General features: G+C 37.0%; 1 protein-coding gene and 1 long non-coding RNA gene across 3 annotated transcripts; one reads left to right on the top strand and one right to left on the bottom strand.

Annotated features, from left to right (window-relative positions):
- Positions 1-3,974: 3,974 nt before the first annotated feature.
- spsb3b (splA/ryanodine receptor domain and SOCS box containing 3b) lies at positions 3,975-19,332 on the bottom strand. Of its 2 annotated transcripts, XR_003597949.1 has the most exons (8): positions 18,865-19,332; positions 10,972-11,098; positions 8,676-8,841; positions 6,359-6,546; positions 5,682-5,784; positions 5,476-5,601; positions 4,030-4,814; positions 3,975-3,999 (listed from the first exon to the last, which is right to left on the bottom strand). XR_003597949.1 is itself a non-coding variant. In XM_028036954.1 (7 exons), the coding sequence occupies exons 1-7, from the start codon at positions 18,903-18,905 to the stop codon at positions 4,381-4,383; spliced, it is 1,185 nt and encodes a 394-aa protein (XP_027892755.1). In that variant the 5' UTR covers positions 18,906-19,332; the 3' UTR covers positions 4,007-4,380. The 2 variants fall into 2 exon arrangements, 1 of the variants encoding a protein (XP_027892755.1); XM_028036954.1 differs by lacking the exon at positions 3,975-3,999 and having other exon boundaries at positions 4,007-4,814.
- On the top strand, positions 13,388-17,736 carry LOC114156509 (uncharacterized). The gene is made up of 2 exons (XR_003597952.1): positions 13,388-13,894; positions 17,384-17,736. It is a non-coding gene; the product is annotated as an uncharacterized LOC114156509 (long non-coding RNA).
- Positions 19,333-19,367: the final 35 nt, after the last annotated feature.

Raw genomic sequence — 19,367 nt, 5'->3', positions numbered from 1 at the left:
AATCCGACATGTTTGCTCCTTTCTAAAACAGCATGCAGCAGTTTGCTCAAATATTTACTGAGGAAGCAAAGAGAAACCAAACCAACACTGCAAAAACACAAAATCTAACCAAGTATTTTTGTCTAGTTTCAAACAGTTTTAATATTAATAAAATATTAAAACTGAAAGAAAACAAAATCTTAGTATTTTTGGTCTACTTTCTTTCTATTGCAAATATCTTCACCACCACCTCACGCCCTTCTTCATGGTTTTTAATGGCGGGAGAAATTGAACTTTAAGATATATTATCGCCATCTGTTGTGCTATTTTTCTTTTTTTTTTTTTAAACTAACCTAAATTCTTATTATAATCATTTCCCCTTTAAATAATAACAATTGTTTTATCTATTTTGTTTAACTAATATCTTATTCAGTACTAATGTCTCCACATCATATACTTTTAATTTATTATACTTTTATTTTAATTAGCCATTTTTATTCCTGAACAACTTGATTGACTAGAACAGCGCTCTAGTTAAAATGATGAAGCTTTTCATTATGATGAAGATCTTTATTACAGCTGTCATTCAAATTCTACAATTTCTCTACAAGATGTGAGCTATAAATGAAAGCTGCACCAAAACCAAAAGAAATGGCATATTTATAATAAACTGGAATATAAATTTACATGAATTTAATCAGCCGAAATTTAAAAACTACATGTAATTGGTAACAACGTGATACATATGAATATTTATGTATTTACCTGCAGTTTCTATTATATTTGGTAAAGGTGTGAAATAAATGTGATTACATGTTTTTTATTGCTGTACCAAAATCTCACACTGACTTTTTACTTAATCTTAATTTCTTATTTTTTAACTTCAGCTATTTTATCCAGTGGAGGTGAAATATCATGGACTCCAGCCAGGATTACAAGGCGTTTGAAGGAGAAACGGGTCCATAGCATCACAGATAATTCTAGTGTTAAGCATATTTTCTACATATTCCTTAATTATTTGGGGTTTTATGTAAAAAACTTAGTCTTAATCTGATCAGAACATGAAATTCTAACCTGAAATGTTTTTATTAGCTGTAAGTGGAAAATCATTATAATTAGCAGAAAAACATAAAAAACTAGATGAAAACTTAAGTCAGTGCCAAGATCAATAAACCTGCACTAATTCAACCTTGTCTTTATTTTTTGCAAAATAAATTTTATTTATTTTATTATTAAATTCACACCAAGCATTTCAGATTTGTATTTTGTATTGTATTTTATATTATTATTACTTTGGCTTTTTAAAATATATTTCTATATGTTTATATGCTAAATCCTTGTTTGTCTTCACAAACTTTGCTGATTTTAATCGTCCTGCCTAGTAAATATGAGTAATTCTTAAACTCAGTGTGTTTTGAACATCCCGTCTGATTAGGTCTGTTCTCAGTTCTAATCCACAGAACAACAGGTGTGTAATCTGTTCTGTGGTCCACCTGGTGACAGCAGCTGCTGAGTCCTCCTGGCCTTTCTAAGAAAAGATTTCTAATCCACACTTCAGCTGGGTTTCTTTAGAAAGTTTAAAAGTTTGGCAATGGATGAGTTTCTAAAGTCTCTCTTTCTAATAAATACATTAAAATCTTTTTTCTTGAGTTAATGCCACTGCAGAAACAAACAGCAATGGAAATAAGGCAAAATGGAGAACTTGCTAATTAGATCACAAAAGATCTCATCGTTGCAACCAACGCTTCTGTTCCCCGGATTTGCCCCGTTTGCCCCGCCCTTGTCGGACCGTCTGGATCTCGACCCACGCCTGTTTGGGTTACACGGCTGTCACCCACAGCGATCACGACCTGAAATCAGAATTAAACCACGATGAAAGCTGTCAAAAAGAAACAGCAGAGGAGAACCGGTCTTTATGCATGGAGTTTGCATGTTCTCCCTGAAATTTTTTTTCCTTTGAAAAACAGGAAGAAGCAGTTCTCCTCCTCGCCTGTGGTGGCGCTTCACCAAGAAACACAGAGAAACCACACAAAAACCTCTGTAGAAGACACTGAGCACAACGTCCCTTTTCACGAAATGTAAACTAAAATGGAGCCGTGTCAGATTTTAGCGGTTTCTCTTTAGTCTTTGGCTACAAGACCACGAGCCATTTCTGCCGCTAGTTCTAGACTAGCATGTTTGTTTTGACTGTATTTACCCAGAATGCTCTGCGCTGCAGTTTGCTTTGTCCTTTCGGTTAATGCAGTTGAATTTTAATTTTATCTTGGTTCCAACGGTTCAGCTTGGTTGATGTCTACATCACTCATCTCGTCAAGACTTGATTAGCCACGCCCCTCGGCGTCTATTGGCTCCGCCCACTTTGGGATTTTTATACTATATTTGGGGGCAGAGTTATGCTTTCACAGCAGGGTTAGTTACACTTTAACTATGAAATGTAAGGAGAGTTAATTTTATTTGACATGTACAAATCTGAAATGGTTGGTGTGAATTTATCTCCAGTAGATCTGCAGCTGTTTTGTGAATAAACAGCAATAATAGCCTCCATTTTACAGTTACTCTCCACTGTGCGACATAAATCCCAGTAACACACAGTGAGGTTTGTAATTGTAACATGAAAAACATTTGAAAAAGTTCAAGAGGTACAAAAACCTGGTGAATAAAAACTGAAACTATAAACAAAACTTCATTATTTTTGTGTTTATTTTTACAGGACTGTAAGAAAGTTCACAATCAGATGTTTAGCAATAAATAGAAAAACAGTATCAGCACAATCTCATCTGATATTCAGTTCAAAGATAGATTTAAAAAAACACACACACACACTTATAAAAAGACTTTTTCAATATTATAGACAGTCTATCCCTGAGAATAACCAACAAGTTTCCTGGTTTGCTTTTTCAAATCTGATCTGCCTTTTCCAAAGGCATTAGCAGTGGCATTTTAAAGATAAAAAATAACATCTAAATAAAAACACAAACAGGCTAAAACAGGATGTTCAAATAAAGAGAAACAGGAGCTGATGTTTAGGCCTGCTGCAATAAACAATAAATCAATTGCATGATAAATTAAAACAAACCCCTTAATTTCCATTAGCATTATTTTTCTCTTTTCTCTCTTTCTGGCTGATAAAAGTCTTCAGTTTGGTGTTTAGGTCCCAACTAGCCTCTTTATTTAAGAACAATTTTGTTTACAGAAACTTGATAATTCATCTTATTTGTTGTTTTGTTTATTTATTTTGCATATTTAAATGTCTTCCAGTTCCAGTGTTAAATGTTTATCAGAATTTAAAGGTTACTGAACTTCAGAATATGTTCTTGCATTATTATTGCCATCATATTACTTGAAAATGGTCTTTAAACACAATATTATCGTTTATCACAATAACTTCAGGGACAATTTAGCATCTAGCAAAACTTATTGTGACAGGCCTATTGATGATGTTAAACGTCGACTGGATCACCGCAAAATGCAAAAACAAAATAGTTTCTAGTGCAAATATCTCAGCACACTTGAAATAAAACAAAATAACTTACAAGTAACTTTTTAGCAAGATATAGGACCTTGTTTTAATAAGTCAATAATTCCTTAATAATGATGAAAAAGTGAAAGTTTAATTGGCAGATTATTTTACCTATATCATAGGGAAAATGTTTTGTTACACATTAAATAATCTGACAGTGGAACTAGTACTTTTTCCATCAATATTAAGGAATTATTGACAAAAACGAGCTGCTATATTGCTGAAACGTTACATGTAGGTTAGTTTTGTCTTCTCTCAAGTGCACTAAGATATTTGCACTAGAAACTAGACCAAAAATGATCGGTTTCTGGTAGGTCACTTCAAAAACACAAAATATTACAAAGTATTTTTGGTCCAGTTTATAGTGTAAATTCCTTACTACATTTGAAATAAGACAAAACTGACTTACAATGAACTTTTCAGCAAAGTGTAGTAGCTTGTTTTAAGTCAGTAATTCCTTAATATTGATGAAAACGTTTTAGTTCCACTGGCGCCGTTACCTAGCAACCCCAGCCAAGCTCAGTCGTTACCTAGCAACCCCAGCCAAGCTCAGTCATTACCTAGCAACCCAGTTCTCGTCCCACTGGCAGATTATTTCACTTGTAACAAGACTTTTTTCCCATCTTAAAGGTTAATTTATCTGCCAAAGGAATTAGTAATTATTCATCAATACTATCAAATTATTGACTTATTAAAACAAGTATTTTACTGAACAGTTACTTCTAAGTTGGTTTTAATCATTTCAAATGTACCAAGATATTTGCAGTAGAAACTAAACCAAAAATAGTTGTTAAGATTTGATGTTTTTGCAGTGTAGTGAGCATCGATGAGAGCAAACATGGCAGTAGTAGAATAAGCTTTGCAGCACAAACGCAAGCGGGTCACGTCCAGCGGCATCGTTTGCACTGATAATCCTCCGGGTCGGAGCAGCAGCTGTCGTAGTCGCTGCTCGGCGGAGTCGGCGGACAGTGGCATGCTGTGGGCCGATCCTGAGGCGCCAGCTCGGCACAGGCACTTGGGCTGGAAGGCACGCTTGTCTGCATGCAGTCATCGTCCTCGGACGGGTCCGGGCCGCTGCTGAGGGCGAACACCCAGTCCAGTTGACTCTGCAGGACGGTGCGCAGGCCCGGCGGCAGCTGCAACGCGTCAACCACGTCAGGGCAACTGGGCAACATCTGGCGCAGCCGGGCGCAGCAGAGGTACTGCAGGGAGGTCGGCGCGTAGCAGGCGCACATCACCTTCATGCTGCTCTTAGCGGCCGTGGAGCAAACCATCGGGTAGAACTTCTTGCTCTGCAGCCTGGTAGCAGCCACACCTGTTAGCATTCATTTATCTGTTTAGCTTCACAAATAATTCAGAGGAAACAAATACAGCAAAAACTGAAAGTACTGAAGTAAACAATAACTTTAATCCAGCTATGCTAACAGAACAATCAAGCTATAAAGATTATTCTTTACACTTTTACAAATTAAGCTTTAAAATTCATTTAAAGGGGCAGCAATATGTGTTTCATAGCACAATCAAGTAACTTTGTAACTTCTTATATACTGTAGTATTTTTAGGCAAAATGCATTTTTAGGTAACAACGTTAGCATTGTTGGTGCTCACCACTGCTGAAGCAATTGAATTAAATTTGATAGATTTCTCAATAAACAAATATTAAAGCTCTAGATCTCTAGTCTTTGTTCAAATTCAAGCATTTTATCACGGTGGTGAGTTTGCTTACGTTTTGGGCCGGCTCTGCATATCGTTAAGACATGCTGCAGTTCTTAACGAGTTTGGGATGGTTATCTCTGATAAACTGAATAAAAGTGGCCCGACTACGCAACCTTGAGGAACCCCACATTTGATCTTGGTTCATATTTCAGTTTCATAAAGACAGGAACCATTTTGCTACAGCAGCAGACCGTCCCACGTTATTTATGCCCTTTAAACCTTAAATCAGAGCTACAATGGCAGATTTCTTCAACCGTTACCTATGCAGTGCCGATTCTTGTAGAAGGTCAAAGTGCCGTGCCAGGTGTCCAGGTGAACTCCTATGACCGAGCCTTGACCGAACCGAGGGGAGAACTTCACTTTGTCTCCTTTGTGTTGGAGCAGACCTTCAAATAAACATTATTTTTGGTTTAAAATCTGTTCATATGGATAAAAATCCAGATATGTGAACAGGAAGAGGTTAAACCTGTGTATGAGAGGCCCCAGCTGTCCTCATCGTGGCCCAGCAGGCTGCCAAAGCTGAACTTGAACTTATCCAGGTTCACCTCAGAGGTTCCGACCCCAACCATCTGCAGAGAGCAGACAGAAAATACATCAGTGTTCAGTGTCTTGCAAAGGTTTTCATATAGAGCCATAATATTGGGATCTAATACCTGGTATTATTAATAAGTGATCGCTGTGGTAGATTAGCTACGCTGCTATTAGCTAATCAACACAGTGGTGGTTGATTAGCTAATTTAAACACCTGCAGTAGTGATGATCTGTCAGAGTTGGTGTCGCCCTTTTTAAAGGTTTTTAATTGAACCAAAACATCTAATTCCACATCATAAGTTATGGTTGTCAACGTCAAGCTAGCATAACTGACCTACTTCCCTCGCTATTGTTTTCTTAGTTAAAACTTTTTCCTGACCTTGTTGTCTAGCTGTAGCAGTGTAGACAATTAGTAGCAAAGCCCTGCGTCCATTTATATTTTAAATATCAGACGTACATTTATGATTTAGCGCATTATATTGACAATTTAACAACTAAAAGCTATGCTAATCATCGTTTGCTAGCAGTTTTTTGCCCTCCAGCAGGGAAATGGGGGCGGGATCCTCGACCCCACGACCCAGGTTCAGGTTTGAATGATTTAAAGAAACTGACCATGTCGGTTCCGTAGACAGGAGAAGTCATCTTCACCTCCCAGTAGTGCTGGCCCTCTGAAAGCTCCCTGTTGCCGCGGATGGCGGCCGTGCCGCAGCTGTAGTCCGAGTGGAAGCTCACCTTCCTGTCGTCGCAGCTGAGGGAAGCGCCGGACGACTTCCAGCGCTCGTCCCAAACCCAGTCAAAAACTGAGAAGAGAAGAAGAACAACATGTTTATTCTACGAGTTCTCAAAACCAGAGCTCCACGACAACGGAGGGTTACGAATTATTTAAGACACAAATGTGCTACATTAATGAGACGAAAGTGCAATGATTTAATAAGGATTCAATTTAAACCTGGAACGATTAATCGGATTAATCGTGATTAATCAGTAACTGAAATAATCATTAACCAATTTAGTAATCAATTAATCGCTGACAGGAAAATACATACTGAAGAGCTATAATTAAGCCAGAACTGTACAAAAATATCTTATTTTTGATGAGGGAATAACATGCTAAGTGCCTGACAGAAAGTTTAAAAGAGTTGATTTTACATGATACTGGACCTTTAAAAATCATAAAGTTAAACCATTTAAAATCTTCTAAGTTATCCATGCTGAAACCCAATTTTGGGCACACTTCTGCTACTCCGCTAACAGCGGAGCTATTTTTTTATTTAGCGATGTAGCATTTTTTGCTAACTTTGGAAACATTTAGAGCTCTTAAATTTCTCTAATAAGAACTAATTTACTTGGCTGTTTTGTAACTTTTCAGCAGAAAAAGTTTCGACATCTGTGCTACCGGCTTGTAATAGTTATTCAAGTTAGTTAGCTGTTTATATTTATGCTTTTATTTTGAAGTCTGTTTACACAGCAGTTCCGTTTCCTCTCCTCACATTCTCTCATCTTAAGAAACTTTATTGAGTAAATGGCAAGTGAACAACAAATGAATGAATGAATAAGTTCTACAGAAAAATATAAAACACATTTGTGTCATTACTCAGATGGCAGAGTTCCCAAAAATTATACTCACATAAGAGTAGCACTACTTCAACATATATTTACTCAAGTAAAAGTAAAAAGTATTTGGTAAAAAGTCTACTCAAGTACTGAGTAATTGATCAAATTATCTTAATATTTAAAAATTACATCAGATGAACCAAAATATAAAGTTAAGTGGAGATTTTGGGATTTTAAGGATCAAAATGACAATAATTCAGATAAATAACAAAAAAATCAGGCAAAAGAAAATTTTCCAAATCAGTTTCTCTCAATAAATAAACTTATACAACTTTGACAGAAATTGCAGGTATGTGTCTGTGTCTGGTGAATTTTAGGTTAAAACATGTTTGTTTTTCACTCTGTGGGCAGAAAATCCAGAAATTTGACTCAAGTAGGAGAATAGATACCTACGGTGGCCGACAGGTGCAAATGCGCAGCAAAAGAGAAAACATGCAAACAAACAAAAAACACGCGCACAAATTAAATGCGGCAAGCAAAAAGCGAATGAAATGCAGCAAACAAAAAGAGAGACGCAAACAAAAAAGAAGACACCCCCGAATGAAATGCAGCAAACAAAAAGTGTTGAAAACGGAAGTGCTCCAGACCACTAGGGGGAGTCAAAGAGTCGAGACCGAGCCCAGAACGGTATGACTGACACAAAGTCTATCACGCTACCCATAAATTATTCTGTTATTCTATAATATTATAAAAGACGGCGTATCTGAAAAGAAATATAGTAATACGTACCTTTACTTTCTTTCAAATTTCTTTCTCTGAATCTTGCATCTGGTCCCATAGAAATGAATACTATTTTCTTTGACTCCCCCTAGTGGTCTGGAGCACTTCCGTTTTCAACACTTTTTGTTTGCTGCATTTCATTCGCTTTTTGCTTGCCGCATTTAATTTGTGCGCGTGTTTTTTGTTTGTTTGCATGTTTTCTCTTTTGCTGCGCATTTGCACCTGTCGGCCACCGTAGATACCTCATCATGAAATGACTCAAGTAAAAATAAAACGTACAGCGTAGTAAAAATGTTCCTAAAAATAAAAAAGAACAAAACATGTAAAAAACAATACTCATGTTCTGCAGTGACACAATTATCGTTTATCGCAATAAAATAAAAGTAAAATTTGTTATTGTGATCGTCCTGGACTAAAGGAGTAATATGCTCCAAACCCATTTCCTTTAGCATAAACTAAATGAGATTCAGACAAATGGAGTGTGATATGTTGAGTAAAAACACATTTAGCTGAATAAATCATGAGTTTTGTGTTAATTTGCTCGTTTCCAGCTTTGTTTACATGCTCAGTGCTTTTTTTCTGCGGTGCGGCTCACCCTGGTCCACCTCCCTGTCGTCAGTGGCCCATAAACTCGGGTTCAGCTCCTCCTGCGGCTCACAGATGGAGAACGATTCCCGCTTCCCTGGCGCAGCAAAAGGCAGAACCACAACCTCAGAAGCGGTTCCGACCAGCTGATCCACCTCAGACTCCAGGTCGCCGATCTGAGAAACAAACAACACGATGTGAGTCTGAATGTGTTAGTCCCAGCAGAGCAGATTCAGGCTTGCACTTAGCATTTTTGTAATTTCGCCAAAATGCAGGAACCAAAAGAAGAGTAAAAAACAGGTTTGTTGTGTCCCTGCAGGCTCCGGGTCCAAACCCGAACTACTGCGTAAACCTTTTAACAACAGAAACTGCAGGTGTGTGTCTGTCTGGTGAAGTTTTGGTTAAAACATGTTTGTTTTTCATTCAGTGGGAGGAAAATCCAAAAGTTTTACTCAAGCAAGAGTACAGTCATGGCCAAAAGTATTGAGAATGACACAAATATTATATTTTCACATGATCTGCTGCCCTCTGGTTTTCATGTGTGTATGTCAGATGTTGTCATCACATACAGAAATACAATTGCAATCACATTATGAGTAACAAAAGCTTTTAATGACAGTTAGAATGAGTTAATGCAGCAAGTCAATATTTGCAGTGTTGACCCCTCTTCTTCAGGACCTCTGCAATTCTCCCTGGCATGCTCTCAATCAATTTCTGGACCAAATCCTGACTGATAGCAGTCCATTCTTGCACAATCAATGCTTGCATTTTGTCAGAATTCCTAGGTTTTCGTTTGTCCACCCGTCTCTTGATGATTGACCACAAGTTTTCAATAGGATTAAGATCAGGGGAGTTTCCAGGCCATGGACCCAAAATCTCTATGTTTTGTTCCCTGAGCCAGTTAGATATCACCTTTGCTTTATGGCAAGGTGCTCCATCATGCTGGAAAAGGCATTGTTCATCACCAAACTGCTCTTGGACGGTTGGGAGAAGTTGCTCTCGGAGGACATTCTGGTACCATTCTTTATTCATGGCTGTGTTTTTAGGTAAGACTGTGAGAGAGCCGACTCCCTTGGCTGAGAAGCAACCCCACACATGAATGGTTTCAGGATGCTTTACAGTTGGCATGAGACAAGACTGGTGGTAGCGCTCACCTCGTCTTCTCCGAACAAGCTGTTTTCCAGATGTCCCAAACAATCGGAAAGGGGATTCATCAGAGAAAATGACTTTACCCCAGTCCTCAGCAGTCCACTCCCTGTACCTTTTACAGAACATCAGTCTGTCCCTGATGTTTTTCCTGGAGAGAAATGGCTTCTTTGCTGCCCTCCTTGAGACCAGGCCTTGCTCCAAGAGTCTCCGCCTCACAGTGTGTGCAGATGCACTCACACCTGCCTGCTGCCATTCCTGAGCAAGCTCTGCACTGCTGGTAGCCCGATCCCGCAGATGAAGCACTTTTAAGAGACGGTCCTGGCGCTTGCTGGTCTTTCTTGGGCGCCCTGGAGCTTTTTTGGCAACAATGGAACCTCTCTCCTTGAAGTTCTTGATGATGCGATAGATTGTTGACTGAGGTGCAATCTTTCTAGCTGCAATTTTCTTTCCTGTTAGGCCATTTATGTGCAGTGCAATGATGACTGCACGTGTTTCTTTCGAGGTAACCATGGTTCACAGAAGAGAAACAATGATGCCAAGCACCAGCCTCTTTTTAAAGTGTCCAGTGGTGTCATTCTTACTTAATCATGACAGATTGATCTCCAGCCCTGTCCTCATCACCACCCACACCTGTGTTAATGGAACAATCACTGAAACAATGTTAGCTGGTCCTTTTAAGGCAGGGCTGCAATGAAGTTGAAATGTGTTTTGGGGGATAAAGTTTATTTTCTAGGCAAATATTGACTTTGCAATTAATTGCTGTTACGCTGATCACTCTTTATAACATTCTGGAGTTTATGCAAATTGCCGTTATAAAAACTGAAGCAGTAGACTTTGTAAATATTAACATTTGAATCATTCTCAAAACATTTGGCCATGACTGTAGAGATACTTCATAATAAAATTATTCAAGTAAAAGTAAAAAGTACAGCACAATAAAAATATTCCTATAGTTTTTTTTTTAAGTTACTCATGTAATTAAGTAAATGTAACTAGTTACTACCCAGCTCTGGTGTTTAGTGGACGTGTGTCCTCCACTCTTCTTGATTGTTTTGCACAATTTTAATTTGTGCAAAAAAGCATATTTTTCAAATCCAAATAATGGAAAAGCTTAAAGAAACGTTGCATATTTAGCATGTTTTCCTCTGCTGCCTCACCTGAGTCACTGATTGGCTGTCCCACTCCTCTCTGTCGGCAGTTGTCATGACATCTGCGTCCTGCCAGGTTTCGCTCCAGGCCACATGTCGAGTTTTGCCGCTCCGGCTTCTTCTCAGCATGGCGGCTCTGCAGAAGGCCAACATAAAACCTGAGGACCAGCTGGCGGCCGAGCTGGACGCCATGTCACCTCTGACCTGCTGGCCTCTACAGACTGGGCCTCTGCAGCGGAGCTCCACCGAACCAGGACAGATACAATGTTTTGGCTTCTTCTTTTGCTTATATAAAACTTAACTTAGATATAACGGCCTGTTATGGCCACTGCAGACAGAGGAGAAAAAGAAGTGAATTTCTGCCAAACGAAATAGTACATTTAATTTTTTAAAAATTACATTTCTGAGTTTGAAAACTCCAAACTTGCTAGAAAAACATTTAAATTTTGAGATTAATCTCAGAAATGTTCAAGAAAAAATTTGAAAATTTCAGAGTTTGAAAAGTTAAAATCTGAAATTTTGGCGTTAATCTCAGAAGTTTCTTGAAAAACACGTGGAATTTTCTGAGTTTGGAAAGACAAACATTTGCTAGAAAAAATAACAGAAGTTTTGAGGTTAAGCTAATATATTTTTAGAAAATGTGGAAATTGCTTAGTTTGAAAAGTCGGCTCTTTGCTGGAAAAAAATTTAAGATTTTGAGACTAAAATTTCAAATTTTGTAAAGTCAGAAATTTACAAAAAACACTTGGAAATTTACTGGAAAAAACTTCTTTTAAAAGTCGGAATTTTTTTTAACTTGAAACTAAGAAATGGTTCACTGTCCTGAGCCGTATGCAACAAAATGTCTTTCTGTATACACCCTGTGCATGCAAAATGACAATAAAGTCAGTCTGAGTCTAAGTCTAAGTAATTGTTTTTCTAGAAACATTCTAAGATTAATTTTAAAAAAACTGAGGTTTTTCTAGCAAATTTCTGACTTTTAAAACTCAGAAATTTCCTAATTTTTCTGAAATATTTCTCAGCTTTGTCTCAAATTTCTGACTTTTCTGGCAGGAATGAACCCTCTTTTTTATAATACGGCATCGTATGGATGGGATTTGAAGAACAACCACGCCTGTTTTTTTCCTGAAACGTCTCACGGACCCGTCTGATGGCTCTAAGTAGGTCACCAACGCTGCCTGTTCACGTTTGGCTTTGCAGCCTTGTCCTGCAGCCAGGATGCAGCTGCAACAACACATCCCGAAATGATCCAGGCTAGTTCTCCTGTTTCTGTCCCAGTTAGCACCAGGAGGAATATTTATGCTCATGTTTAGCTAAAGAGACGCCTGGAAATGTTTGGTTTTAAAATAAAACACAGATATTACGGTTCCTTCTAAAAATTACAACCTTTTTCCATCACGTTTGGTTAAATTACGGATATTTAGTGACAAAATATTCACCTCATAGGCGTAACTTCCTGAAGGACTGGGGTGGACAGTCCCCACCAATTTTTCTTGACCCTTTTTGTCTTTATGTACCTGCAGCGGCATGTTGCATTCAAAGCATTAACAGACAAGTAATGCTTTTAAAAATTCCTTTGTAAAACGTAAATGGCAAGTCCTCCGTCAATTGAACAGACACATATCTGTAATTACAATTTAAGATATCTTGAACTTAATTATGACTAGTCAAAATTACAATTTTAGATATCTGAATTAAGAATTGCATGGAAGCCCCTTAGTGCTGTCCAAATAGTCGCCTGCAGAATTTTATGTTTCCTGTACAAAATAGTCAGTAAATGCCACAACGTAGAAAAGCTCAGCAATGTTGGAAATGCAGAGAAAACAAACCTTCATCAACTATAAGACTGCTTCTCAAATCTGCAAAAAAAACCCTCTTTATTCATTTCCGACAAACCGAATGCACTTAAAAACAGCTTTGAAAAGCTAAAAGCATTTTCAACATGAAAGTTGTGCATTTCAAACATTCAAATTGCCACATAAGTCAGGGACGTTTTGACTATACAGAATACATATTGAAAATATCAGTAATGTCGTTCTGAATAGTCAGAATGTTAATTTAAGACATCTTAAATAAAAAAGCTGTGTAATTCAAGATATCTCTAATTTATTTAGAGATATCTTAAAAGGAATTCTGACTGGTCAAAATTACAATTCAAGTTATCTTTAATGTAGTTTTATCTAGTCATTATTTGCTTTTCAGATGTCTATAATTTAGTTTTCACTAGTCAAAACTACATTTTTCCAAATTTATCCAAATAAATTTGGATAAATTTATTATCCAAAAATAAATTTAAGATATCTTGAATTATGTTGTCATGGGGCGTGCTGTGGTGGCATGTCTTCCCCCCTCTCCTCACCCTTCTTCCTGTCTGTCTACTGTGGAAAAAATACGAGCCACTAGCGCCGCAAAAACTCTTCGGAGAAAAAAAAAAAAAAAGAATTATGTTGTCATTCAATATATCTTTAGTTAGAATTATGACTAGTCAAAGCTAAAATCAAGATATCTTGAATTTACTTTATGACTAGTCGTAATTTAATTGTAGATATCTGAAATGTGGATTTCAGATAGTCACCAATTCATTGTAGAGATTTGAATTGAAGTCTCCATACAACTCAATGGTAAATCTGACGTCATTTCGACTAGTCAGGATGTAATTAGAGATATCTCAAATAAGTATTTTATCTAGTCAAAATATAATTAGAGATATCTCAAATCGCTAAACGTCTAGTCATAAAACAATTTGAGATATCTGGAATGTAAGGGCGGCAAAACCGAATGTATGTTAAAACGGCTTGCCATACAGCGCTGTCGCGGTCGGTGAAATGACGCAATCAAGCAAAGAATCTGAGAAGGAGACGCAAAGTTTTGATAATAATTGTCAACACTATGATAGCAAGATAACAAGGTCCAAATGGATCACATGTCACAGGTCAGTAAAAAGGTTTTATCAAAAAATATATGTAAAGAAAATGGAGTTTGGTTTAGTTATGCCAACTTAACTTTTATCACCTCAGCATGCGCTGTTGCTGCGCAGTTCGGAGTATTTTGGTTCAGTTAACACAAAAATAATTCGACCCACATAAATGTTCTGACAGGTGAGCAGAAGTGCAGGTGTTTCAGATGATTAATGATCCACCGCCAGAGTTCAGGCGATCACTTCCTAATGATGCCAAATGGAAATTCAGGAGCGTAAATCTGTTGTTTATTGGTTGCCATGGCAACAAGTCTGCGTGTGACGTTAAGCTGACAGGCAGAGGAAAATAATAATAATAATAATAATAATAATAATAATAATAATATAACCACCTGTTTTTCTACATTTTTCCCAGGACAAATTGCATCATTTGCTCGTTGAACATGAATATTCAGAGCAACCATCAAATAGGATGAAATATTTCATTAAGTATAGAGGAGCCGAAGTTTGTTCAACTTTAAATCATTAAGTAAAATTAAATTATGGGCCATTATAAAGAGAAATTCGCTTTGTTCTCCCTTGTTTCTAGAACTGACTGATATCTTGATACTCTTGAAATAAGACAAAAATAACTTTCATGTAACTTTTTATTAAAATACAGGAGCTTGTTTTTAATGAGTAATTCCTTAATATTTATAAAAAATAAACACTAGTTCCATCGGCAGATTATTTCCCTTATTAATATCTTATTAAGTTAAATAATTTAAAATCCATCCATCCATCCATTTTCTGTTCACCCTTGTCCCTAATGGGGTCGGGAGGGTTGCTGGTGCCCATCTCCAGCTACGTTCCAGGCGGGAGGCAGGGTACACCCTGGACAGGTCGCCAGTCTGTCGCAGGGCAACACAGAGACACACAGGACAAACAACCATTCACACACAAACACACCTAGGGAGAATTTAGATAGACCAATTAACCTAACAGTCATGTTTTTGGACTGTGGGAGGAAGCCGGAGTACCCGGAGAGAACCCACGCATGCACAGGGAGAACATGCAAACTCCATGCAGAAAGACCCCGGCCAGGAATCGAACCCAGGACCTTCTTGCTGCAAGGCAACAGTGCTACCAACTGCGCCACTGTGCAGCCCTTATATTTATATATATTTAATAATTTAAAATGCTTTTTTAAAATCAATATTAAAGAATGACTGACTAAACTCCAGCTCCTCTTTCTTGATAAAGTTTTTGTCTTATTTCAGGTGCACTAACATATTTGCTCCAGAAACTAGACCTAAAATACTTGGTAATATTTTTAGTTTTGCTGTTATTTCATGATTTGTGAGGAACAATAACAGAAAATAAAACCCAACCAAGTGAATATTTTGTCTCTAAATAACAATAATTTTACAAAAAGTGATGAAAAAGTGTTTTATTTTTTAAAGATTTTGTGTACAAGTTCAAGCAGAGCAGGACTATTTCTCTCTTTTTTTATATAAATCTGGAAATATTTATGCAATACTTGGACTTGATGCTCCCAAATTAATATTTTATAACTAGAATTAAACACATCTGGAAATAGTAATAATAATAAAACTCCAGATATTAAGTGTTTCTAAATTAGACAGTTATTTGGTTTGACTTGGTCTGTTGATTTTGCAATAAACGTTTAAAAGGAATAAAAAAAGATGCTAATAGGAGGGTTAAATATATATAATTTTAAATCACAGTTTGCATTTATCTCACAAAAAATATGGAAAAAGAAAAAAGAAACATCGTCACTCGGTTTGGCATCTAAACTATCAGATTTCCTTTTCTTGGATTTTAAATTGGACCAAAGTTTGTTGAACTTTGTCTGCTTTAGATGCTGAACAAAGTGGTAAAAGTCCTAAAGTTTAAAAATAATTAAAGAAAAATATGAATAAATGCATCTCTGAACAAAATAACAGGAAGATTTAATTCACACATGTTTATTTCTGGGAACCAGAACTTGTGATCGTTATAATTACATGTTTATGCACAGAAACTGGACCCAGCAATGAATGCATTTATTTCGCACTGTTTCTTTAAGAAGGAGGAATTTCAACACTACCTGCGTTTCCATTTCCATATAATTGCGCGATTTGACATTTTGAAAATGCTCACAAAAAGCATCTTTCCAAAAAAACAACAGTTTTTTGATTAAATGTTTTTTTCTTTCTCAGTTGATTCCACTAAGGGGCGCTAGAAACACTTTTCGAACCGCACCTTAAGGAACCGGATGTTGGAGTTGGCGCAAACCACGAAGAAGAACGTGACAGGAAGTAGTTGGAGGAAGCTGGCGCCATGTTTTCTAATGACTTATCACGTAGACAAACATATCCAAATAAGAGGATTTTAATCGCGCATCTTATTTAATGGAAACACAGCAAAGGGTTTTTTCGACATTAGCGGAATATTGACCGTTTTTCGCTCGTCTGTAATGGAAACTGGATCATTTTTGCATCAAAGCCAAACGCAGTTCAACAACCTGCCGTAAAATTCACAGCAAGAAAATGAAATACACTGAAAAAGACGTTTTTCTCTTTGAATGACTGTGTTTATCTGACAAAGACAAAAACTCAGATTGTGACGTTGTAAATCATTTGAATATAAACGGAAGAGCGAACGATGCGCCGAAATAACGCGGATCACTTTGAATCATTCATTGTTTTCATTATTTTTAAAGCAGCTGCTGATTCAATCACCACAAACAGAAAACTGCTGTGTTTTCTAACTCTAAAATCAAACACTTACTGATGTATTTACCTCCACAGTCAATAACTCCTGCTTCACTGATCGGCTCCCTGCTGCTTTTATAACTTAGAACTGCAAAAACACAAAACCGTACCAACTAATTCAGTCTAAGTTTAGTGCAAATACATTTATACATTTGAAATAAGATAAAACTAACTTATAAGTCACTTTTCGACAAAATATAGTAGCTCATTTTGAGTAAATGATTCCTTAATATTGATTAAAAAATACTACTTCCACTGGCAAATTATTTCATTTATAGCAAAATATTTTTCTATGACAGTATTAGAGCCAAACTAAGTTCATTTTAAAAATAATATCACCACAGTAAAGTCATAATAGTGTGACTTTAGTTTTACGACTTAATTGTTACATCATTATGACTTTATTCTAGAAATATTCTGACTTTATTTTCATAATGTTACGACTTTATTCTTGTAATATTTTGGCTTTGTTCTCATGCCGGTTTGTTCTTGTCATTTTTATTATTTTTTCCTACTATGGCCCTAATACTCTGTCACAACACATATAGGTGAAAATTTATAATATATTGATGAAAAAGTTTATTTTTCATCAATATAAAGGAATTATTAACTCAGAACAAGCTCCTATTTCTGGCTGAAAACCAGAACCCTAACTAACTTACTACCTGTAAGTTAGTTTTGTCTTATTTCAAGTGTATTAAGATATTTGCGGTAGGAACTAACTGTGTAAGATGTTGTGTTTTTGCAGTGCGGCGTTGCGGTTTGGACCCGATGGCGTGTTAATGCCAGATCTGAGCAGCAGCTGGTCGCTTCCTGTCCAAGCAGGTGCAGGAGACGATTGCAGTTAATTTAGATTAGTCAGTCTAGAGCAGGTCTCCCTTTAATTGGGCCTTACCCTAAATACCGAGCCGGCACCTGGAGGTCTGAGTCAGGACAGCCTGACTCAGGTAGAGGAACGGATCCACTCAGAAACCGCAGAATGACGATATTTAAGCTGCACAGCCAAACCTTCTGTCATGTGGGACAAGGCAACAACACTACCGCGCCAAAAAATGTCAAGAAATACTAACAGAAAGATTTAAATAAAATCAAGAAATTAAAGTTGTCTGATTTTCTTTCTTGTTTATTTTTTTTAACAATCCAAAAACTCTGTATTAAAAGAAATTTCATTCAGTTTTCAAATTGTTTTTGGGCCTTGATTGAACAAACTTATTCTGTTGGTGCCACTTTCCTTAAAAACACCAAGATTAATAAATTAAATTGGCAGCGAAGTCAGTTTTTCAGTAAAACTTTTGACATGTTTTCCTCAACTAGAATACTACGACATAAAATATGATGTTTAATCAGGATAATAACTTTACTTGATTTTACCTAAAAACTTTGCATCAGCACCTGCGATGTACAGAGATGGGCAGTAACTAGTTACATTTACTCATTTACCTGACTAATCATTTGTTAAAATTACTTTTGGGATTATCTTTACTTTCAGTAATTTTATTATCACGTATCATTTCCTTTACTTGAGTAAAACTTCTGTATTTTCTACCCACTGAATGAGAAACAAACAAGTTGTAACCAGAAATCCACCAGATCAAACTCACAGCTGCAGAACAAAATCTACTGCTTGTCTTGTATGAAGCTGTAAAACTCCAACATGTCCACACTGTTTGTGTTCCGCCTTAATCATGCAGATTTTTATTTATTTCTGTTAAAGTTTCTGAAGTTTTTATTCAAACTGATTTGGAAGAATTTTCTTCAGCCTGATTTTGTTAATTTTTGTTACTTATATTAATTATTGTCACTTTGGTTCTTAAAATACCAAAATTTTCACCAAACTTCATATTTTGGTCCACCTGGTTATGCAGTTTCTGGATATTAAGGGATTGATGATGTCATCAGTTACTCAGCCCTTTTTGCTACTTTTGAATTTTACTTGAGTAGAAACATGTTGCTGCAGTAGTGCTGCTCTTACTTGAATATAATTTTTGGGTTCTTTGCCCTCTTGTGATGGAAAAGCCAAATTTATACACCCCTGGTGTGATGTGTTGATTTGTTTTTCTTCTTTTAGTTCCTCTATCTCAAATTGAACGCCATCAGCTGCCATGCTCCAATTCTCTTCGACAAACTCTGATCTGCTGTTTCTGAACTATAAACTCCAGATTTGTAACTTATGTGGTTAAATAACCAGCTTCAGATTCAGAAAGACTTTTATGCAGAGAGTCTTCCTACCTTACAGAGGTCTCCCTGAATGTTGTGCTGCAGAGGCTCATGTGGATCCCTGTCGGTGTGACAGCTGCAGCCTTCAGTCTGTCCCACTTTCTGCAGGACAGAAGTAAACAGAACCCGTCCACGCCCACACCGCGCTCCTATTGGATCAGAACCAGGCAGAGGAGGAGTTACTGTCCGTTATCACTGGACTCCTTCTTCTTCTCCTTCTTGACGTCCTCCACGTCTGATCTGCAGCTGATTCAAGGCTCGTCATGTGACGGCTGCTGACCTGAGCACTGCAGGCTGAAGAAAACTAGCGGAATAAACCAAAAACACAAAATCTTGCCAAGTATTTCTTATCTAGTTTCTGTTGCAAACATTTTAGCACATTTGAAATTAGACTAAAGTAACATAAAAGTAACTCTAGCAAGATGTAGCAGCTTGTTCTAAGTGAATAATTCCTTACTATTGGTGAAAAACGTCTAGTTCAACTGGCACCGTTACCTAGCAACACCAGCCAAGCC

The sequence above is a fragment of the Xiphophorus couchianus genome, chromosome 2 (genome assembly GCF_001444195.1).
Source record: "Xiphophorus couchianus chromosome 2, X_couchianus-1.0, whole genome shotgun sequence".
Lineage (NCBI taxonomy): Eukaryota > Metazoa > Chordata > Actinopteri > Cyprinodontiformes > Poeciliidae > Xiphophorus > Xiphophorus couchianus.
This window is presented reverse-complemented; position numbering and strand designations above follow the sequence as displayed.